Source organism: Bombina bombina, chromosome 10, assembly GCF_027579735.1.
Source record: "Bombina bombina isolate aBomBom1 chromosome 10, aBomBom1.pri, whole genome shotgun sequence".
In the NCBI taxonomy this organism is placed as follows: Eukaryota; Metazoa; Chordata; class Amphibia; order Anura; family Bombinatoridae; genus Bombina; species Bombina bombina.
Genome location: NC_069508.1, coordinates 170,856,988 through 170,882,042, shown reverse-complemented (window position 1 = coordinate 170,882,042; position 25,055 = coordinate 170,856,988). Strand labels below are relative to the sequence as shown.

The 25,055-nt window shown below is 38.1% G+C and overlaps 1 protein-coding gene across 1 annotated transcript in view; it reads left to right on the top strand.

The window, feature by feature from the left end:
• Positions 1-25,055, top strand: part of SLC5A9 (solute carrier family 5 member 9) — a 106,719-nt gene that overhangs the window by 22,646 nt on the left and 59,018 nt on the right. The window contains exons 3-4 of the mRNA XM_053693503.1: positions 12,114-12,218; positions 14,142-14,306. Coding sequence (XP_053549478.1) covers positions 12,114-12,218; positions 14,142-14,306 — 270 coding nt within the window. The remainder of the gene's footprint in view (positions 1-12,113; positions 12,219-14,141; positions 14,307-25,055) is intronic.

The following is a 25,055-nucleotide window of genomic DNA, read 5'->3' as shown; positions in this document are numbered from 1 at the left end:
TAGTCATGACATCCCAGAAGGTAGACCAAAGCTATCAACACTAGTACAAATACCTATCACTAGTAGCACACCAAAAAAGGATCTACCACTACGTTATCCAAGCAGAATAAAAAAGACAACACAAAAGAAATAGGATCAGTAATCAATTTGTCTAGCACTACTCTCACTAGTTCTCAAATCAGTTTGTTAAACAAAGGGTTATCCTTCGCACCTTCCACCAATTTCGATCTATTTTCCACTATACTGGACATTAATGCTCTGGTTAGAAAAATCACTTTATACAAACACTTTTCACAAATAAGAAACACTATTGATTCACAAGAGAATTGCACATTGTCAGAAAATATACCACACAGAGAGGTATACTCTATAGGCCTAAAATTCACTGATCTATGTGATCTGAACACACTAACCTCATTACAAGCAATTACACTTAGAGAAGCTAGCATTTATGATTCCATCCCTAAACCTAAAATCTCAACATATACTAAATCACATTTTTACCCAGTACATAGTAGGAGTGAAGCAATAGAAATGTTTCAGAACCTTGTAGAGTTAGAACTCACTGGTTTGCACTCCACCATAGAGACTGCATCCACCATAACCACTAATTCTATGAGCAAACAAAATGTATCTATTAGCGAACAACAAGCACTAAAGTCACTCAGTAACAATAATGACATAGTGGTCACCCCAGCGGACAAAGGTGGTGCAGTAGTGATCCTCAATACTGATGACTATAGAAGAGAAGTATACAGACAACTTAATGACAGAGAGACATATCATAAGCTTACCTATAACCCCACTAATAAGTACAAACAAGAGCTTTACAACTTATTAGATTCTGCGTTAGAAGAGGGGTTTCATTGCCTAGTGGAGTATCCCACCATTCCTACCTTTCGCATAGTACCGAAGATACATAAATCCCTTGTTGACACACCAGGCAGGCCCATTGTGGCCAGCAGAGGCTCACTATGCGAAAGGATAGGAAACTGGCTAGACAACATACTACAACCCATAGTTAAGTCCCTACCTGGATACATACGAGACAGCACACATCTCATACAACAAATTCAAACCATCACATGGCAGCAAGACTACACTTGGTTATCTGTTGATGTATCAGCCCTGTACTCTAGTATCCCCCATGAGGAAGGTCTTAAAGCCCTCACACATATGCTAAAGAGACACACCAGTTATCCTGAAGAATTTATCACATTTCTTGAAGAACTTACAAGATTCCTTCTTACACACAACTACTTTGTCTTCGAGGGCCAGTACTACCTCCAAAAATGCGGCACAGCCATGGGAGCCAAATTCGCCCCCTCTTATGCAAACTTATATATGGGGTATTTCGAACATCTGTACCTTTTTGGGGGTGGGCTGGCCCTCGAGGACAAAGTAGTGGTATATGGTAGATTCATAGACGACCTAATATTTATCTACAAGAAAAACACTGAACTTACTATTCAGGAAATCCTTGATTTCTTCAACAACAATACACTTAACCTGTCATTTACGCATCTAAATAATGATAAGATCATCAACTTTTTAGATCTCACATTAGAGCTCAATGATGAAGGAAACATCATCACTAGCACATTTAGAAAACCCCTATCAAGAAATACTATACTTAGAGCTGACTCTTGTCATGCCCCACACATGCAAAAAGGCATTCCCAAAGGCCAATATTTAAGATTACGGAGAAACTGTAGTACCCTCCAATTATACTTCAAACAAGCAGATGAACTCACTAATAGACTCATATCTAGAGGCTACAGAGAAAGTAGACGCAGTGGTTGGCCAAGTGCAATAGGTGAAACAAATCATGATAACTTACTTTAATTCACAATCAGAAGATATCCAGCTGTGCGATCAGCTCAGAATTGGCAGAAACCAGTGGGACCCTTGCACACCTATCTTCTATCTGGAGAAGTCTGGTCAGAAGTGGTCATAATGGAAGACTTGATGCTGAAAAGCCATACCTCCGACATGGGAAGACATGGGAAGTATGCATGAACAAAGAAGAAATGGGGTGCAGAAAAATGACAGCAGGTGCTCCTGGACTGATGAGTCAAAATTTAAATTATTTGACTGTAGTAGAAGGCAGTTTGTTTGCAAAGGACTTGAGGAGTATCTGCAGGCAACATTTAAGTTTGGTGGAGGTTCCTTGCAAGTTTGGGGCTGTATTTCTGCAAATGGAGTTGGGGATTTGGTCAGAATTAATGGTCTCCTTCATGCTGAGATGTACAGGCAGAGATTTTCCAACATGCAATACCATTAGGGATTCATCTTATTGGGCCCAATTTTTTTCTGCAGCATGACAATGACATCAAACATGCAGTGAAAGTTATTAAGAACTATCTTCCGTGTAAAGATGAACCAGAAGTCCTGGAAGTATTGGCGTGGCCCCCACAGAGAGCTGATTTTAACATCATCAGGTCTGGGATTACATGAATAGACAGAAGCAAGTGAGGCTGCCTAAATCCACAAAAATATTGTTTGTTCTCCAAGATGTTTCGAACAACCTACCTGCCAAGTTCCTTAAACTGTGTGCAAGTGCACATAGTAGAATTGTTGCTGCTTTGAAGGCAAAGGATGGTCACACTAAATATTGATTTGATTTATATTTTTCTTCTGTAGTGTTTTCTCACTTTTATTTTGATCATTTAGCAAAATGCAATTATCAACATTTCTATATTTAAGCATTCTTGCTTTGCAACATTTTTTCACACCTGCCTATAACTTCTGCATAGCACTGTGTATATATATATATATATACATATGTTTTGCTTGCTGATGTTTGTACAATTATTTTGTGCTGGATTTCTTCCTATTTAACATTATATCATTTAGTCAATTATTTTTTATCTCTACAACTCCCCTTGACCTAAGTTAAACCCTGTAAATCTGGCACAATTGGCTTACTTTGTATAAACAGTAATATCTTAGTAAACAGAAACTGTATTACAGTGAGGAAACAAACTGCTTGTTATGCAAAGTAGCAACCGGTTTTCAACATAGTGATTTTAAACCAAATAAAATTACTTATGTTTCTTTACATGGAGAGTTATCTTCTTAAATCCAGAAAACTTACACATAATCAGAATGCAGTACAGCAATGCAAGTTCTATAGGTATTAGGGGCAAAAAAAAGACCCTGTGGTTTGTTAGATCTGTTTATTATAGCCCTGTTTTTTTGCATATAACTTAATCACAATCTTGATGATATTTTCAACTGATATAAAATTTTGGACATCGACTGGTCCCATCAGTGTGTTTTCCACAAATCACAAACATAAAATGCATCTATCAAAAATACCCCTCAAGCAAAAAAATATCCCCCGGAAACAGCGAGGGGAAAAAAAAAGTTACTTGTCTCATTAATCTTGCTATATCCTAAAAAAAAAATGTAATTCACACAATGAAGGACAAATAAAATTTGCCGGCTGGATAGAAGAGGCCGCATAGATGATGACTTCGCCGGCTGGATGGATCCTTCAAGCGGGATTTCAAGAACTGTAAGTGGATTGTCGGGGGTTAGTGTTAGGTTTTTTACATTTTTTTTTTGGTTGGGTTTTATTTTTAGATTAGGGTCTGGGCAATGTAAAAGAGCTAAATGCCCTTTTAAGGGCAATGCCCAAAACAAATGCCCTTTTCAATGCAATGGGTAGCTTTAGTTTTTTTTTTTTTTAGAGTTAGGGTTTTTATTTGGGGGGTTGATTGGGTGGTGGGTTTTACTGTTTGGAGAGTGTTTTGTATTTGTTATTACAGGTAAAAGAGCTGATATCTTTGGGGCAATGCCCCACAAAAGGCCCTTTTAAGGGTCATTGGTAGTTTTTTGTAGGCTAGGTTTTTTTTTTTATTTGGGGGGGCTTTTTTATTTTGATAGGGCTATTAGATTAGGTGTAATTTTTTTTTATTTTTGATAATTTGGTTTGTTATTTTTCGTAATTTAGTGTTTGTCTTTTTTAGTGGGGGTTTTTGTTTTTAGTACTTTTTAATAAGGTTTAATTGTATGTTTAAATAATTTTAGTAGGGTTAGATTTTTTTAATATGTAATTTAGTTTATTTAATTGGTAGTTTAATTAAATTTTAGTATAATAGTTAGGGTAGGTTAATAGTTTAAAATTTGTTTATTTTAATTCTACAGGTAAGTTTTAATTTATATTAAGATATGGATGTTGTAATTTTAGTTTAGATTTAAGCGGTTGTTAGGTGTAGGGGTTAATAGCTTAATTTAGTTTTTGGCGATGTGGGGGGCTGACGGTTTAGGGGTTAATAGGTTTAGTTAGTGGTGGAAATGTGGGAGGCCAGAGGTTTAGGGGTTAATAAGTTTATTTAGTGGCGGCGGTGTCGGGGAGCGGCGGGATAGGGGTTAATAACTTTATTTAGGTTGCAGCCGTGTTTTGGAGAGCGGCGGGATAGGGATTAATAACTTTATTTAGGTAGCGGCGGTGGCGGGATAGGCATTAAACATTTTAGCATAGTGAAATGGTATAAATAAAGTTGGGAAAAACACGAATATCAGCGTCATCAATGACTGTTAGTTAACAACAGTCCGATGCTCATTGCCCCGTACTTGGTGCGCGTGTTTTTGACGGCTTTATTTATAAATATGGAGATCGTATTCAGATCTGCGGCCGCGATGTTAGGCGAGCGTATTGACACCCGCAAATTCAATATAGTTGACGCTTTGATACATATCCCCCTTAGCCCATTTAAGGAAACAGGAATGCACGTGTGAGCCAATAACATAAGGCATAGATGTGCAGCCAACAATCGGCAGTTCCTGAGCCTACCTAGGTATCCTGTTTGATGAAGCAATCCAAGAGAACAAAAAAATATTGGATTACAGAAGTAAATTTGAAAGTTGTTTAAAATTGCATGCCCTCTCTGAATCTTAAAAAATAAAATGGGTTTCATATACCTTTTAATTATCTCTGTACATCAGCTTTTGCACTTTTATTTGTATAGGAGTGCATCTTCCGATAGCAGCGAGACTGCGCTATTTCTGCATGTCCCTGTTAGCGAAAGACACCCTGGTACAGCCCTGGAAGTGACAAGCGATGTACAGAGTGTCACTGTCATTAAGGGGATATGTTTTGGCAAAACTGAAAAGTAAAAACCTTATTGTGATGGTGTTGAAATTGAAAAGTGCTCAAGGAATTATCAGCTGAACAAGGACAAAGAGCAAACTGACCAAAATACAACTCGGCATTTGCTTGAATAATTAAGAAGATTTGTGTAATGAATGAAATGTGCTAACTACTTAACAAAACCTACGATATTATAAGTTATAAAGTAACCGACATAGTAACATTAACTAAGTAAAGTGTCGGCTGGTTAAATGATAATTAGCATCAGTTAATAATAGTGAATTTAATGTGCAAGGAGAGTGAAATCTAACTGGTCTTTTCACCTTTATGCAAGAAAGTTGTAGTAAATATTAATAATGTGTCTTGTGCTACTTGTGTATGTGAAATTTTAATATCGGCACCTTCTGTGCAGTAACACTTTTGTATTTACAGTGTTCACTGGAAACAATTCAAAATTGTGCATCAGTGTTTACAAAATTCTCTACAATAACAAATAATGTAAAGCAACAATAGTAAAAAAAAATATGTTCTCATGTGCAATACCATAAGCACATAAAGCATATGTATATATGCCCTGTGCATCCACATTAAACATAAAACCTACCCTTGCACAGACTGCTGACCATATCTTGTATTGTTAGGGATTTGTATCCCTGTTGGCTTTCTGAGCAAGTGCGGTGTTTGCATATGGCCGCACTGGGCATACTGCAGTATTAGCTTTTATTGTGCATTAGGTATAAAGAGATCTGTAAAACTGTAATGTACTCATGCTTTTTTATTTTACTATTATGTTCCAGAAAAGTGACTTAAAGAGGCAGTAGCAAAAGTTCTGTATTGTTGCATCTTTATATTGCACTGTTGCTTGCCATTTCCTGTGGTTCATCTCAACAAAGAGGTTAAAGTTTAATGAAAGGGTCAAGGAATAAAAAAATCATATTTCACGATTCCGAACATGCAATTTAAGGAGACTTTCAATTTACAGTACTTCTATTATCAAATTTACTTCATTCTCCTGGTATCCTTTGTTGAGAAGCATACCTATGTAGGCTCTGGAGCAGAAATGCACTACTGGGAGCTAGCTGGTGATTGATGGACAAATATATATGCCTCTTCTCATTGGCTCACTAGATGTGTGTAGCTAGGGGTGCTCCGGAGCTGACTTTCAGAGGTTAAACAAATAGTTAAATGCAATCAATAGCACAATAATAACGTTTTAACACATTTAGTGCATTTTCTTTTTGCACTTTTATGTCCCTTTTAAAGTCAGCTCCAGACCAGCATGCTCAGTGGCCGAGCTCAGCTCTGGACCAGCACTACTACTCCTGATGGCTCAGTAGCCGTGCTCAGCTCTGGACCAGCACTACTACTCCTGATGGCTTAGTAGCCGTGCTCAGCTCTGGACCAGCACTACTACTCCTGATGGCTCAGTAGCCGTGCATAGCTCTGGACCAGCACTACTACTCCTGATGGCTTAGTAGCCATGCATAGCTCTGGACCAGCACTACTACTCCTGATGGCTTAGTAGCCGTGCATAGCTCTGGACCAGCACTACTACTCCTGATGGCTTAGTAGCCATGCATAGCTCTGGACCAGCACTACTACTCCTGATGGCTTAGCTCCCGGGCTCAGTTCTAGACCAGCACTGCTACTCCTGATGACTCAGCTGCCGGGCTCACTTCTGGACCAGCACTGCTACTCCTGATGGCTCAGTGGCCGTGCTCAGTTCCGGACCAGCACTACTACTCCTGATGCTCAGCAGCTGTGCTCAGCTCTGGACAAGTACTGCTACTCCTGATGGCTCAGCTGCCGGGCTCAGTTCTGGACCAGCACTACTACTCCTGATGGCTCAGCAGCTGTGCTCAGCTCCGGACCAGCACTGCTACTCCTGATGGCTCAGTGACTGTGCTCAGCTCCAGACCAGCACTGCTACTCCTGATGGCTCAGTGACCGTGCTCAGCTCCAGACCAGCACTGCTACTCCTGATGGCTCAGCGGCTGTGCTCATCTCCAGACCAGCACTGCTACTCCTGATGGCTCAGTGGCCGTGTTCAGTTCCGGACCAGCACTACTACTCCTGATGGCTCAGCAGCTGTGCTCAGCTCCGGACCAGCACTGCTACTCCTGATGGCACAGCGGCTGTGCACAGCTCCAGACCAGCACTGCTACTCCTGATGGCTCAGCGGCTGTTCTCAGCTCTGGACCAGCACTGCTACTCCTGATGGCTCAGCGGCTGTTCTCAGCTCTGGACCAGCACTGCTACTCCTGATGTCTCTGTGGCCATGCTCAGCTCTGGACCAGCAGATCAATGCCAATCTAAATCTGACTTTAACCATGGGTTTAGCGCTTTTGCAGTGGTTAAAAATAGAGGTATTGGGGCGGAGCCGGCCAATGATCATGATGGCTGCTTTATGAGAGCGCCCAGAGAACATAATTCCTAAACCGCAATTACTGGCGCAAAAAAGCTATGAAAATAGCCCCACTGACACCCAGACTCAAAGGGGATAACGACGAGCCTTACTTAGGCAAAGTTTCAAGAAGCTCCAACACAATTTAGAGGCAAGAACTAGCCATTATCTATGCGGCCTTCATGATTATGGAGCAGATACACCAACAACCCGAACTACTCCATAGACCTACTTGAGATTGAAGCTTGAGGCAAATCTCTGGCGAGAATACCTCACCCCACAAGAACCGCCGAGAGAAGTCGACACCCCAGGTTTAAGGGACAGTGATAAAGAAGGTGATCCCTGAGTGATTACTGATCTTAACGAGGTAACTGAAAAATACATATTTTACTATGGAGACTCACATCAGAGATCTGCTTGCTGGACTAATGGTCCGGTTTGATTCTTATACCACTACGCTCACTGAGGAGATATGGATGGCATTTTCTCCTGCCTTTCTAGTGGACCCTGTGGCTGTGGCAGGTACCTGCTTAGATGTCTCAGCGAAGCGTGTTATGGGGCCGTGCCCAGACCGCATCCTTGAGGTCTCACTGGAGAGGCATAAACCTACTTTGAAATCTGCCGCATTGCAAAATAATACAATCCCACGCTCCGATGAACTGGGTGCCTGCACGATTCCTGAAGAACGTATCATCCCGGTAGGAGAATCCCACTTTTTCAGAGGGAAGATCAATGCCACTACGTTAGACCACAGTGGGTATTCTGACAAACACCACTTGATGCTGCCCACACAGGGCTTTTGTCACTTGATCCTACAAGTAGCTGCAACCCAATATGGGACCCAGGAGGACACGCTTCATATGTCTGCCTACTACCAACCCTTATGTCTGTTCAATAGCCAGTGAGAAAGCTGTATCCTTTTACAGTTGGGCACTAATGATTGTTTTTGCACTTCTTCGGGACTCCATTACATATTGGTTAGGAAACTTGTCTTTATAAGCAGTCCTGGTGTGTATTCTAGCTACCTTTTATATCATGCAGTCACTCCTTAAATATATGTAGCACTGCTTTTCCATCAGGTCATAGAATTTTATGTTAATGTTTTTGTGTTAAGCTTTCCCGTAGCTCTTTATATGTTAGTTAATAAACTTTCTTTTTATAAGCAGTCCCAATATTCCTTTTGACTGCTTTTATGCCACGCAATGCTCAGAACTCTAACTATACATGGTACTGCATTTTCATCTTGGTATAGCATTTTATGATAATGATTTCATTTGAAGCCTAGCTATAGTTATCTCTAGCTAACTTTATGATGTATACCTCTAGCATATGCTTGAAGATTGGTGGATGTGGTTTGTGCATACTGGGCTACAGTATTACGGCAGCTTATCTGGTAATGATAAATTAACAATATGCCTGTGTCTTACTAACAATTTTTACTCTAATGATTACATGCTCCTCCAGTTAGTAGGACACATTACAATGTATGCAACCCTAACTAGAACACAGCTATTAACCATCATCTTAAATGATTCAATTCCAAATTCTAGTTAATATTGTTCATAAGCCTAAGACATGTTACTCTCCTCTTTCATTAGCCAAACGGGCTACCTTAAAGGGACAGTAAACACAAGAATTGTTGTTGTTTAAAAAGGTAGATAATCCCTTTATTACCCATTCCCCAATTTTGCATAACCAACACAGTAATAATAATATACTTTTTATCTCTGTGATTACCTTGTATCTATGCCTCTGCAAACTGCCCCCTTATTTCAGTTCTTTTGACAGACATGCATTTTTAGCCAATCAGTGCTGACTCCTAGGAGCTTCACGTGCCTGAGCTCAATGTTATCTATATGAAACACATGAACTAATGCCCTCTAGTGGTAAAAAACTGTCAAAATGCTTTCTGATTAGAGGTAGTCTTCAAGGTCTAAGAAATTAGCACATGAACCTCCTAGATTTAGCTTTTAACTAAGAATACCAAGAGAACAAAGCAAAATTGGTAATAAAAGTAAATTGGAAAGTTGTTTAAAATTGCATGCCCTATTTAAATCATGAAATATTTTTTTTTTACTTTACTGTCCCTTTAATTAAGCTCATTTGAATTGCTAACACCTTAGGTGTTTTGACATATTTCCCCATTTATATTAAAAGCATGTCTGAGTTTGTCTCCAGTTGAGTAACTAACATCCTGGTATTCCTGACTAGTTGCTATAGGTATAATCCTTGCTAACCCATGCTGGTCTCTCCCATATTTATAACAGAAGTGGACCCCTCATATACTTCTGTGCTAAGGTCCAAGAGCTAGATCCCCTACACTACCCTATATAACATTTCATTACACAATGTATCAGATACTGATGTTCTGTTCAAGGCTGAGGTACCGGAGAGATCGTGGCATTTGTTAATCTCCCTTCTATATCCCAAATTCAGTTGGGTCCAAGAGTAGCCTCTTAGAAACCATGGTGTAATTTCTCACTCCACCTGAAAACTTTTGGTCTCCCAGTAACGTACAGTGCGATATTATCTGTATTACCTCAGTACTCCTATAGGATATACTACTGTTCCTGTACAACGGTGTGTAGGTTCCAGATAGACTCCTTCCACTCATAGGTTGACTTTTAATTACATATGAACCTATTTTCCGTATCTATGAATGTTCTGTTAATATTACCTTCTTTTAGGGTGTGCATACTTCTACTATTGAGTTTTTGCTACACTATTACTGATACAGTTATAATGGATACTAACACCCACTCCTATATGTCATGTCGCCGGATGCTTTTAGACAAGACTTAATATGGACCTTTTACCTATGCCCTACATAGACTATGTATCTTACTATATATATATATATTATGGTTGGTTGCTGACTTACCTATATACAAGTGTTCTTACTCAGGTGGGACTTGTCTACATAGGATATATTGAGCACATTCCTGAATACTTTCACTTATTCTTAGTTACCACATTTACCACCATAGAATATTTTAGGTCATCTCTTTAGGGGACTATTGTGTCAATTTACATGAGAGCTCCAACTCACTATATGTGCTATGTAGAACATCTGTCTAAGGGGTACTTATTGCATTATTGATCTAGTCTTCTCATGTGGAAATGCTGGTTATATACCAATATATATTTTAGTCCTGAGAACTAACCAACCTGAACATGGAATGACTAGCAACGTTCTAACTTTAAACTCTCAGGAGGACTCCTCTAATACAGAACACGGTAGCATGAAAACACGAATAGAGTCACTCTAATTGCCTTGGTACAATAACTTTATGGTGATATATAACACGTAGTCAGTTACTTACCACATCCTACACGGTGGACATTAGTACTAGGACTTAGTTCCTCCATATGAAAATATTTTTCCCACTTGGATAAATCCCACACCCTTAATGGTTGTAAATCCAACTCTGGGATCACTATTTCTGAGACCCAGCCTCTCTTAGTGCAAAACTAGTTACAATATATTTGCTCGGATTGAGGTTTTGATGCTTGTTGCGTTTGGTAAGGCACCAGGTTAAATAACAGATGGGGTCTCTTTTTCACTACATCCACCTATCCTCAGAAACTATGCATACCACATTCCCCTTTCTCACTCCTCTCACTCTACACTTCATTAGTATAGGAGGTTCCGCCCCCCCCCTTTTCCCCGCCTTCCCTCCAATTAGGAGCGGCTCTTGCCTCTTTTGCTATGGCCCAGAAGGGGCCAAAACAATAGACAACACCCCGCATTCCAATCTTACTTGATTAAATAGACTCATATATACCTTTTTTTTAGCAATGTGGGGTACATTTACGATATATTATAAAACTGAAGTCTCATTTTAGATAGTCCAAATTCCTTTCTAACACCTCAGATAAATGTGCTCAAAATGTCTCTTCTACAGGTTTGCTTTGCCTAGTTGACCTCATTGTCCCATTTATCCAGCAAAATATGGCCTCATTATTTCGGATAATAATTGCCTATCTTTAAGGTCACAAAAGTGTTCTCGGAAGGCACAATCTGTAAAGCATTTTCTGATTACAGCTTTATGTACATTTTAAAAAGATATGAAACCTACATTTTTAAAAAGTTTCCAATTTACTTCTATTATCCACTTTGCTTTGTTTACCTCTTATTCTTTGTTGAAGAGATACCTAGGTGAGCATCTGGAGCACTGCATGACAGAAAATAGTGCTACCATCTAGTGCTCTTGCAAATGAATAACATTTTTTTAAAAACTCAGGCTTTATAGTGCTCCAGAAATGGGCCGGCTCCTGAGCTTACATCCCTGCTTTTCAACCAAAGATACCAAGAATACAAAGAACATTTGATTATAAAAGTAAATTAGAAAGTTGTTTTTTTTTTTTTTAAATCGCTGCTCTGAATCATGAAAGAAACTTTTTGGGTTTCATGGCCCTTTCAAAAATGGATTCAGAGTTAGTTTTGTCCAGCTGAAAGCTTAGCAATAGTTTTGTATAAAGCTTCTCGACTTGGTTAGAATCTGCCCCTATATGATGTAGGTGACTCCTTATCTTGTATTCCAGTAGAGAGAAAAGCCTTTGGTTCAAGCGTATGGAATATGTTGTAATAATAAATCCTTTATATTACAGATCGGTGCGTCTCTTATGTCCAGTAACGTGGGCAGCGGCTTGTTTGTCGGTATGGCCGGTTCTGCAGCAGCAGGAGGATTAGCTGTTGGAGGCTTTGAATGGAATGTAAGTGAACATTTGCTGTAAATATCTGTATTATCAAGTAGACTTGTGTATTCAGATTCAGGGGAATGTGAAAAAACAACTACATTTGTGTTATTTTTTTTTATTTTGTTTTTTCCATTTGGAAATAATAAATGAGCAGTCGGTTTAAGAAAAGCAATGAAAGAGAGAACTGTTTTTTGTAAGTGGACAAGCTTTAAAAGTTCTATTAAAATTCTTTTCAATAACAATTTAGCAATAGGTATATAACTTTTGTTATTAGCCATACTTTCCCCATTAATATATATATATATATATAGTTTAAAAAAAATAATGTCTTGTGCTGCAGCTGGCTTGTAGTACTTGCTATCATCATGGGCGTCCACAAGGGGGGGGGCATCTGTCCCCCTGGATTTTCGTCCCCCACCTGGAGTACAAACTGCAGGAAAAAAATTAGAATTGAATGTACCGTTTTTTTTATTTTATGCTTTTTTTTATCTTCCCCTGAATGTAGCTCCCTTTTAGAGGAATAAGCAAAGTATTCTGGGAGTTACTTAGCATTCTCGAATTTGTAGTTCACTATTTTCCTCTCAGTATTGTGCCACTGCAGTTTTGAACTCTAATTCCCAACATGCATTGCAGAGTGGTGGGGAGTGAGCTTCCTGAAAGGCAGAATGTTTTACATGAGGTTACACCCCCTCTTCCATGCTGTGTGTAAGTTTAGGCAATAGCACAAATAGAGGAATGTTTATTGCATTATTTAGGTAATGTACTATTAGCAGTTTTAGGCTTTATATGTATAGGTTAATGTGTATTGCTTCTTTTGTGTTTCATTTTGATTGTTTTTTCTTTCTTTATAACTGTATAATGCAACAGATCAAATAACCAAAGCACTAAATAATAAATACAACTTTATTCTCCTAATTACATTTGTAAAATTAGAATCTGTATAAAGAGATTCATTTTTATTACACCCCCCAAAAAATGTGTAAAATTGTATTAAAGTTTAGCATATAGTGACTCTAAAATGTATAGTGTACTAGTAAATTAGGACTATATGCAAACTATGATTATGAGCTCCATGTACTTAGCAGCGAGAGCTGCTCTGGAGCCCTTGCGGGGCAGGTTCGCATATGCGAGCCTGCTTCCCGCATTGTAAGAAGCAACGGTCATTAGACAGCTGCTTCTTACACCCTACGCCACCTCTGAGGTGGCTAAGGAAAATCACAGAGAGCTCGCTTGCTCTCGGTGATTGACCATCCCTTCTTTCATGCGATTGGTTGTGCAAGAGAAGGGGGTGGGCATTACACGCTCACTTGAGAGTGTAATGATACAAACGGGCAGTGGATCCTGTTCATCCGCTGCCCGTATGTAGCGAAGGCGAGTGGACAACTTCTCGAGTTGAGAAGCTTGTCCCCTCACTCCTTCGTTGATGGGGCCCTAAATATACAGTATAGATATGAGGAATAAAGGCACACTCTCCAGGACTTTTTATCTGTTACCCCTTTATTGTGTAACATTTGAGGGTTTTTTGGACCTTCCTTATGTCTGATAATGGGGATAAAACCCCAAAATGTTACACAATTAAACGGGTGATGAATAAAAAGTCCTGGGGGTGCGCCTGCATTCCTTATATATGTTTGGTTCTTGTATGCACCCAGGGAATAGCAGGTGAGCATTTTTTTCCCTAAAAAGTGAATTCCGTACATTTCCCCCACGACCAAAGATTACTGGTGAATCTGAAACAGTTTTTTTAAGTTTATGCGCATTTCTATTATCTATTGTCACTGCTGTTTGAAACTTTGCTATTTCTATGTGGATCTTAAATATAACAGATGTGGTCTGGGCTATGGTCTCAGAGTTAGATTTTATGTTCAGCAGAAGCTCCAGAGTTGTGATTTTCTTCTTCCTCTCTCTAAAAGCTGTTTAACTCTTTTGACTTAACAGGCCTCTTGGGTGTTGGTGGCTCTTGGTTGGATCTTTGTACCAGTGTATATTGCATCAGGAGTTGTCACCATGCCAGAGTATCTGAAGAAACGCTTTGGAGGACAAAGGATCCGAATATACATGTCGGTGCTGTCCCTTATCCTCTACATCTTCACCAAAATATCGGTGTGTTTATTAAGGAAGGGGCTTTAAGCTGGGAGGAAAATTAAAAGTACATCTAAATTTGTTTTATGCTGTCCTAATAGGCATTCCCAATTTAGCCTTCCCTTACAATAAGCATCATCAGTACTGTGTTGACACTTTGCTTTACTGTGATCTCATAAGATGTTGCCATAATCCATAGTAAAATTCCTTAAATTGAAGAGGGCAATAACATGACTGTGCCTACACATGTCAGATGCTAGCTGCTTTGCAAGTCCTGGGACTAGCATCCTGATTGACTGCTTAAAGCCCCTTTATAGTAGGATGATCTACAGAGGACATTTTGAGGTGCAATATCTTCTTTTTTTACATAAAGATGTTTAGGTTTCAAATGATTTAGCATCTGAGTAACGTGTCTTAATATGTGTGCGCACAATTACGCAGCATGTTTTGCATGTTGCATGTCATACACTAAAATTTATTGCATTCATTTATGAAACTATTTCAATTATCATACATCAAATAATCAAAAGTCTCACCCCACAGTTAGAGGGAAAATGTATTATTATTAAAACTTAACTTTTAATGTAAATGAAAAATATAAAATAAATATACACACATTAAAAACATCACTAAATAATAAACTAAAATAAAACATAGGCATGTGCAGTCAAATAGATAGTTAGTATCCTAATAGAGGTCTAAAAAAGGTCTTTACCCGGGTTTGTAGTATTAGGCCATTGGGCGCCTCTGTGTTCTTCTTTTTTAGACCAATCATTTTCATCAGGATCCTGACCCTCCTATGACAGAGCGCTGACCATTGCAATCTTTTGGAACTACTTCCATTTATTGGACATTATTAATTGTATAGACTTTATTTTTCAGCTAAAGGATTAATTCCTTTATCTGATTTTCCATGTTGAATATTTTATATTGTTGATTTGATGTTTTATATTGCTGATTTGATGTTTTTATTTTAATTAATGTGATTAATTACCAAGAGCACCCCCTGGAGGATTGGTGTGTTATTACACACTATGGGGGGTAGTTATCAACGTGTCTACTTTTCCTGCCTTCGCCGGCCCAATACGCCCGCTTAAGCTCGCCTCACATCGCCGCCGCAGACCTGCAAAAATTCGCCTAAGTTATCAAAAAAGCTGTCAAAAAGCCGTGCACCAAGTACGGGGCGATGAGCAGCGGACTGTGAGAGTTATCACTCATCCGATCTCGCTGCTCTTCTGCTTTTTTACAGCTTTATTGCTAGCCTGTCACTAAGCACTCACACTAACTACACTGTTCTACCCCCTATACCGGCGCCCCCGGAGCCCCCTGCAACTAAATAAAGTTAGTAACCCCTAAACCGCCGCTCCTAGACCCCGCCGCAACTCTTATAAATGTATTAACCCCTAAACCGCCGCTCCCGGACACCGCCGCAACCTACATTATACCTAGTAACCCCTATCCTGCCCCCCTATACCGTCACCCTCTATAATAAAGTTATTAACCCCTATCCTGCTGATCCCGCACCTCGCCGCAACTAAATAAATAGTTTAACCCCTAAACCGCCGCTCCCTGACCCCGCCGCCACCTATAATAAATTTATTAACCCCTATCCTGCCCCCCACTACACCGCCGCCACTGTAATAAAATTATTAACCCCTAAACCTAAGTCTAACACTAACCCTAACACCTCCTAACTTAAATATTAATTAACCTCTTAAGGACATATGATGGAATTTTTCCGTCATAAAACAATTGAGCAAACTGAAAGCTGTGTCCTTAAAGGGTTAAATAAATCTAAATAATATTTCTATTATGAACTAAATTAATCCTATTTAAAACTAAATACTTACCTTTAAAATAAACCCTAATATAGCTACAATATAAATAATAATTATATTGTAGCTATGTTAGTATTTATTTTTATTTTACAGGCAAATTTCAATTTATTTTAACTAGGTACAATAGCTATTAAATAGTTATTAACTATTTAATAGCTACCTAACTAAAATAAAGAGAAATTAACCTGTAAAATAAAAACTAACCTAAGTTACAATTACACCTAACACTACACTATCATTAAATAAATTATTCCTATTTAAAACTAAATACTTACCTGTAAAATAAACCCTAAGATAGCTACAATATAATTAATAATTACATTGTAGCTATCTTAGGATTTATATTTATTTTACAGGTAACTTTGTATTTATTTTAGATAGTTAGAATAGTTATTAAATAGTTATTAACTATTTAATAACTACCTAGCTAAAAGAAATACAAAATTACCTGTAAAATAAATCCTAACCTAAGTTACAATTAAACCTAACACTACACTATCATTACATTAATTAAATAAATTACCTACAAATAACTACAATTAAATACAATTACATAAACTAACTAAAGTACAAAAAATAAAAAAGCTAAGTTACAAAAAATAAAAAAAATAAGTTACAAACATTGAAAAAATATTACAACAATTTTAAGCTACTTACACCTAATCTAAGCCCCTTAATAAAATAACAAAGCCCCCCAAAATAAAAAAATGCCCTACCCTATTCTAAATTTAAAAAGTTCAAAGCTCTTTTACCTTACCAGCCCTTAAAAGGGCCTTTTGTGGGGCATGTCCCAAAAAATGCAGCTCTTTTGCCTGTAAAAGAAAAATACAAACCCCCCCCCAACAGTAAAACCCACCACCCACATACCCCTAATCTAACCCAAACCCCCCTTAAAAAAACCTAACACTACCCCCCTGAAGATCATCCTACCTTGAGTCGTCTTCACTCAGCCGAGCAGCGATGGAACCGAAGAGGAGATCCGGAGCGGCAGAAGTTATCCTCCAAGGGGCGCTGAAGAAATCTTCCATCCGATGAAGTGATCCTCCAAGTGGCGCTGAAGAAGTCTTCCATCCGATGAAGTGATCCTCCAAGCGGCGCTGAAGAAGTCTTCGATCCGGGCGATGTCATCTTCCAAGCGGGGTCTTCAATCTTCTTCTTCAGGATCCATCTTCATTCCGCCGACGCAGAACATCCTTCTTTCCCGACGGACTACCGACGAATGAAGGCTCCTTTAAGGGACGTCATCCAAGATGGCGTCCCTTCAATTCCGATTGGCTGATAGTATTCTATCAGCCAATTGGAATTAAGGTAGGAAAAATCTGATTGGCTGATTGAATCAGCCAATCAGATTGAGCTCGCATTCTATTGGCTGATCGGAACAGCCAATAGAATGCAAGCTCAATCTGATTGGCTGATTGGATCAGCCAATCGGATTGGGTCTTCAATCTTCTTCTTCAGGATCCATCTTCATTCCGCCGACGCAGAACATCCTTCTTTCCCGACGGACTACCGACGAATGAAGGCTCCTTTAAGGGACGTCATCCAAGATGGCGTCCCTTCAATTACGATTGGCTGATAGGATTCTATCAGCCAATTGGAATTAAGGTAGGAATTCAATCAGCCAATCAGATTTTTCCTACCTTAATTCCGATTGGCTGATAGAATCCTATCAGCCAATCGGAATTGAAGGGACGCCATCTTGGATGACGTCCCTTAAAGGAGCCTTCATTCATCCGTAGTCCGTCGGGAAAGAAGGATGTTCCGCGTCGGCGGAATGAAGCCGCTTGGAGGATCACTTCATCGGATGGAAGACTTCTTCAGCGCCGCTTGGAGGATCACTTCATCGGATGGAAGACTTCTTCAGCGCCGCTTAGACGATCACTTCATCGGATGGAAGATTTCTTCAGCGCCCCTTGGATGATGACTTCTGCCGCTCCGGATCTCCTCTTCAGTTCCATCGGTGGCTCGGCTGAGTGAAGACGACTAAAGGTAGGATGATCTTCAGGGGGGTAGTGTTAGGTTTTTTAAGGGGGGTTTGGGTTAGATTAGGGGTATGTGGGTGGTGGGTTTTAATGTTGGGGGGGTTGTATTTTTCTTTTACAGGCAAAAGAGCTGAATTTTTTGGGGCATGCCCCACGAAAGGCCCTTTTAAGGGCTGGTAAGGTAAAAGAGCTTTGAACATTTTTAATTTAGAATAGGGTAGGGCATTTTTTTTATTTTGGGGGGCTTTGTTATTTTATTAGGGGGCTTAGATTAGGTTTAAGTAGCTTAAAATTGTTGTAATATTTTTTTAAATGTTTGTAACTTATTTTTTTTATTTTTTGTAACTTAGCTTTTTTTATTTTTTGTACTTTAGTTAGTTTATGTAATTGTATTTAATTTAAGTTATTTGTAGGTAATTTATGTAATTAATTTAATGATAGTGTAGTGTTAGGTTTAATCTTAACTTAGGTTAGGATTTATTTTACAGGTAATTTTGTATTTCTTTTAGCTAGGTAGTTATTAAATAGTTAATAACTATTTAATAACTATTCTAACTAGCTAAAATAAATACAAAGTTACCTGTAAAATAAATATAAATCCTAAGATAGCTACAATGTAATTATTAATTACATTGTAGCTATCTTAGGGTTTATTTTACAGGTAAGTATTTAGTTTTAAATAGAAATAATTTATTAAAGTATAGTGTAGTGTTAGGTGTAATTGTAACTTAGGTTAGTTTTTATTTTACAGGTAAATTTCTCTTTATTTTAGCTAGGTAGCTATTAAATACTTAATAACTATTTAATAGCTATTGTACCTAGTTAAAATAAATAGCTACAATATAATTATTATTTATATTGTAGCTATATTAGGGGGGCAGGATAGGGGTTAATACATTTAATATAGGTTGCGGCGGGGTCTGGGAGCGGCGGTTTAGGGGTTAATACATATATTATAGTTGCGGCGGGGTCAGGGAGCAGCGGTTTAGGGGTTAATACATATATTATAGTTGCGGCGGGGTCAGGGAGCGGCAGTTTAGGGGTTAATACATATATTATAACTTGCGGTGGGCTCCGGGAGTGGCGGTTTAGGGGGTAAACACTTTATTTACTTGCGGCAGTGTAGGGGGGACAGATAAGGGGTGTTTAGACTCGGGGTACATGTTAGGGTGTTAGGTGCAGACATCTCCCATAGGAATCAATGGGATGTCTGGCAGCAGCGAACATGAACTTTCGCTATGGTCAGACTCCCATTGATTCCTATGGGATCCGCCGCCTCTAGTGCGGCGGATTGAAAACCAGGTACGCTGGGCCGTAAAAGTGCAGAGCGTACCTGCTAGTTTTTTGATAACTAGCAAAAGTAGTCAGATTGTGCCGCACTTGTGTGCGGAACATCTGGAGTGATGTAAGAATCGATCTGTGTCGGACTGAGTCCGGCAGATCGAAGCTTACGTCACAAAATTCTACTTTTGCCGGTATCTAGGGCTTGATAACTTGATAATTTTAAGCAACTTTCTAATTTACTCCTATTATCAATTTTTCTTCATTCTCTTGCTATCTTTATTTGAAAAAGAAGGCATCTAAGCTTTTTGTTTTGGTTCAGAACTCTGAACAGCACTTTTTTATTGGTGGTGGTGGATCAATTTATCCACCAATCAGCAAGAACAATCCAGGTTGTTCACAAAAAATGGGCCGGCATCTAAACTTACATTCTTGCATTGCAAATAAAGATATCAAGAGAATGAAGAAAATTTGATAATAGGAGTAAATTAGAAAGTTGCTTAAAATTGCATGCTCTATCTGAATCACAAAATATTTTTTTTTTGTGTTCAGTGTCCCTTTAACAATCATCAAACATCAGTCAAGTACAAAGTGGGTAACTATCCCCATTGACCTGTGTTACACAAAACAAAAAGACCCCTAACTATGGTCTACCTGTGACTCATAAGCCTCCCAAAGGAGCAAAATGGGGGCGCGATCTGCTAAGCTCATGTGTAACCATCAGTGGAATTATTTCAAAAGACTGGGTGTTCCCATACTAGTCTGAATAAAACACATTTTTTGTAAAAAAAAAACATATTACAAAGTAGGTGTAATTCAGAGATACCCTTGATCAGGACCGGACCATACCAGAAATGCCTGACATATGTTTCACACTGTAGCTTTATCATTTTTTTTGTATTTTAGTTTATTTAGTGATGTTTTTAATGTGCGTACATTTTATATTTCTCATTTACATTAAACGTTAGGTTTTAATAATAATACATTTTCCATCTAATTGTGGGGTGAGACCTTAGAACCCTAGTAAATATTGGTAAAATATAGTAAATCTAATTACCAGCAGTAGAACTTTTTAGCATTACTTTTAAGTTGGGGGGGCATTTTAAGTGGGCACACGTACTAAGGAAGGGTATTAAAGAACTTTAGGGCACTGCTCTTTGATTATCGGGGTATAAATATCTTAAGTGTTGGGTGATGCTTGGGCTCCCCCAGTGTTGTGTAACTGAGTGCTAAGGTTGTTTTGTCCCATACACCTCTATATGAGCTTTTCTGGTATTCCGGGACACCAGTATTCCTAGCACCTGCAAATGGTCATACAGGTATAGAGGTCTATGGGAAAGTGGATAGGTACTTTAGAATAACATAATTGGTATGAATATAAAGGCTGAAGAGATTAATCAGGAAGCAAGCCTTTAAATTGGCATTAAACACCTCTTGCTTTTGTGCTAAAAAAAAATAATCAAAAAAAATTGTGCTTTATCCGACGCTCCCTAGAGAAACCTAAATCTGTAACTAGGGAGATGCTACAAATTACTGTTTGATTTGTAGGTTTTGCAGGTTATTGCATTTGCTTTTTTATCTTTCTAGGGAGCGTAGGAGAAAGCACATTTTTTTTCTCATTTGTAACACAAAACCAAGAGGTGTTTAAAGGGATAGGAAAGTAAAAATTTAACTTGCATGATTCAGATAGAGCATGTCATTTTAAGACACTTTTAAATTCACTTATATTTTCAAATGTGATTCGTTCTCTTGGTATTCCTTATTAAAAAAGAATATGCACATATCAAACACTAGTGGAAGCTAGTTGTTGATTGGTGCCTGCACACATTTGTCTCTTGTGATTGGCTAACTAGATGTTTTCAGCTAGCTGCCAGAAGTGGAATGCTGTTCCTTCAGCAAAGGATAACAAGAGAATGAAACAAATTTGATAATATAACTAAATTGAAAAGTTGTTTAATATTGTATGTTCTATCCAATCATGAAATAAAATGTTGGGGTTTCCGATCCCTTTAATGCCAATTTAAAGGCTTGTTTCCAGATTAATCTCTTCAGCCTTTATATTCAAATCAATTATTATGTTATTCTACGGAATCTATCCACTGAAGCCTGTAGATATATTGAATCTTTAGTGAAAGGTCATATATAACTTCATAGACAATGGAGAGATTATCGTTATATACGTAAATATAGATACAATTTCTTTATCTCTCTCTGTCTAAATATCTATATGCAGTTTTGCATAATTTGCACAATGTATAACATATGAATTGGTATAAAGAAGCAATGGGTACTTGATACCTTTAAATATCTCAATACTGAAGAAGTATCAAGATTCATCAATACTGTGTAAAGTTTTTATATTACTTTCAATATTCAAATGTTAATAAATTTTTGAACAAAATAAGCACCAATCCCTTATTACTAAAGGGACACTCAAGTCAAAATTTTACTTTATTGATTCAGATAGAGCAACGATTTTAAACAAATTTCCAATTTACTTCCATTAAAAAAATGTGCACAGTCTTTTTATATTTGCACTTTTTGAGTCACCAGCTCCTACTGAGCATGTGCAAGAATTCACAGAATATACGTATATGCATTTGTGATTGGCTGATGGCTGTCACATGAAACAGGGGGGAGTAGAAATTGACATAATTTGAAATTTGTCAGAAAAATATCTACTACTCATTTGAAGTTCAGACTAAGGGGTATTGCATTGTCTTTGTATTATGTATCTGTTGATTATGCAAATCTACTGTATTTACTGGTCCTTATGATTGTTTTTAATAAAAAATATGCATCTATGAATATCTAGAATAAAAGTTAAAAAATACAAGTAACAGAAAATAAAATATAACAAACAAAACTGCACTTCTGCCTACAATTAATAACTCAATTGTGTCCAGCGCTCTGCCTAATCGCCCAAACACATCCAAAGAATTCCAGATGAGAAAACAGCATGTCTCTAAAGATATCATTAAAGAGGCGGTATACACCAATTTTCATTTAACTGCATGTAATAGACACTACTATAAAGAAGAATATGTACACATACTGATATGAAAATCCAGTATAAAACATTTTTAAAAACTTACTTAGAAGCTCTCAATTTAGCACTGATGATGAGATACGCCAAGGACACCCACTGTAACAGGCTGAGAGCAGACCCTCCATTGCAAATGAAAAGACCCATTATAGAAACAGAAACAGAGGCCTAGTTATCAAGCCATCTACTTTACCTGCCTTTTCCGGCCCAATACGCCCGCCTAAGCTCGCCTACCATCGCCGCCGCAGACCTGAAAAATTTCGCCTAAGTTATCAATAAAGCTGTCAAAAAGCCGCGCACCAAGTATGGGGCGATGAGCAGCGGACTGTGAGAGTTATCACTCATCCGATCTCGCTGCTCTTTGGCTTTTTCCCAGCTTTATTGCTAGCCTGTCACTAAGCACACACACTAAACTACACTGTTCTACCCCCTATACCGGCGCCCCCGGAGCCCCCCGCAACTAAATAAAGTTATTAACCCCTAAACCGCCGCTCCTAGACCCCGCCACAACTCTTATAAATGTATTAACCCCTAAACCGCCGCTCCCGGACACCGCCGCCACCTACATTATACCTATTAACCCCTATTCTGCCCCCCTATACCGCCGCCACCTATAATAAAGTTATTAACCCCTATCCTGCGGATCCCGGACCTCGCCGCAACTAAATAAATAGTTTAACCCCTAAACCGCCGCTCCCGGACCCCGCCCCCACCTATATTAAACTTATTAACCCCTAATCTGCCCCCCTACACCGTCGCCACCTATAATACATTTATTAACCCCTATCCTGCCCCCCCTACACTGCTGCCACTGTAATAAAATTATTAACCCCTAAACCTAAGTCTAACACTAACCCTAACACCCCCCTAACTTAAATATTAATTAAATAAATCTAAACAATATTTCTCTTATTAACTAAATTAATCCTATTTAAAACTAAATAGTTACCTTTAAAATAAACCCTAATATAGCTACAATATAAATAATAATTATATTGTAGCTATCTTAGGATTTATTTTTATTTTACAGGCAACTTTCAATTTATTTTAACTAGGTAGAATAGCTATTAAATAGTTATTAACTATTTAATAGCTACCTAGCTAAAATAAAGAGAAATTTACCTGTAAAATAAAAACTAACCTAAGTTACAATTACACCTAACACTACACTATCATTAAATAAATTAATCCTATTTAAAACTAAATACTTACCTGTAAAATAAACCCTAAGGTAGCTACAATGTAATTAATAATTACATTGTAGCTATTTTAGGGTTTATATTTATTTTACAGGTAACTTTGTATTTATTTTAACTAGGTACAATAGCTTTTAAATAGTTAATAAGTATTTAATAACTACCTAGCTAAAAGAAATACAAAAGTACCAGTAAAATAAATCCTAACCTAAGTTACAATTAAACCTAACACTACACTATCATTAAATAAATTAAATACAAATACCTACAAATAAATACAAATAAATACACTGACTAAAGTACAAAAAATAAAAAAAGAACTAAGTTACAAAAAATAAAAAAATAATTTACAAACATTATAAAAATATTACAACAATTTTAAGCTAATTACACCTACTCTAAGCCCCCTAATAAAATAACAAAGCCCCCCAAAATAAAAAAATTCCCTACCCTATTCTACATTTAAAAGATACCAGCTCTATTACCTTACCAGCCCTTAAAAGGGCCTTTTGCGGGGCATGCCCAAAAGAAAACAGCTCTTTTGCCTGTAAAATAAAAATACAACCCCGCCCAACATTAAAACCCACCACCCACACACCCCTACTATAACCCAAACCCCCCTTAAATAAACCTAACACTACCCCCCTGAAGATCATCCTACCTTGAGTCGTCTTCACTCAGCCGAGCCGAATTCTTCATCCAATCCGGGCGATGTCTTCATCCAAGCGGGGGCTGAAGAGGTCTTCCATCAGGCTGAAGACTTCTATCAAGCGGCATCTTCAATCTTCTTTCTTCCGGCTCCATCTTCATCCCGCCGACGCAGAACATCCTTCCTCCACGACGAACTCCCGACGAATGAAGGTTCCTTTAAATGACGTCATCCAAGATGGTGTCCCTCAAATTCCGATTGGCTGATAGGATTCTATCAGCCAATCGGAATTAAGGTAGGAATAATCTGATTGGCTGATGGAATCAGACAATCAGATTCAAGTTCAATCCGATTGGCTGATCCAATCAGCCAATCAGATTGAGCTTGCATTCTATTGGCTGATCGGAACAGCCAATAGAATGCGAGCTCAATCTGATTGGCTGATTGGATCCCTAAAATAGCTACAATGTAATTATTAATTACATTGTAGCTATTTTAGGCTTTATTTTACAGGTAAGTATTTAGTTTTAAATAGGATTAATTTATTTAATGATAGTGTAGTGTGGTGTAATTGTACCTTAGGTTAGTTTTTATTTTACAGGTAAATTTCTCTTTATTTTAGCTAGGTAGCTATTAAATAGTTAATAACTATTTAATAGCTATTCTACCTAGTTAAAATAAATTGAAAGTTGCCTGTGAAATAAAAATAAATCCTAAAATAGCTACAATGTAACTATTAGTTACATTGTAGCTAGTTTAGGGTTTATTTTACAGGTAA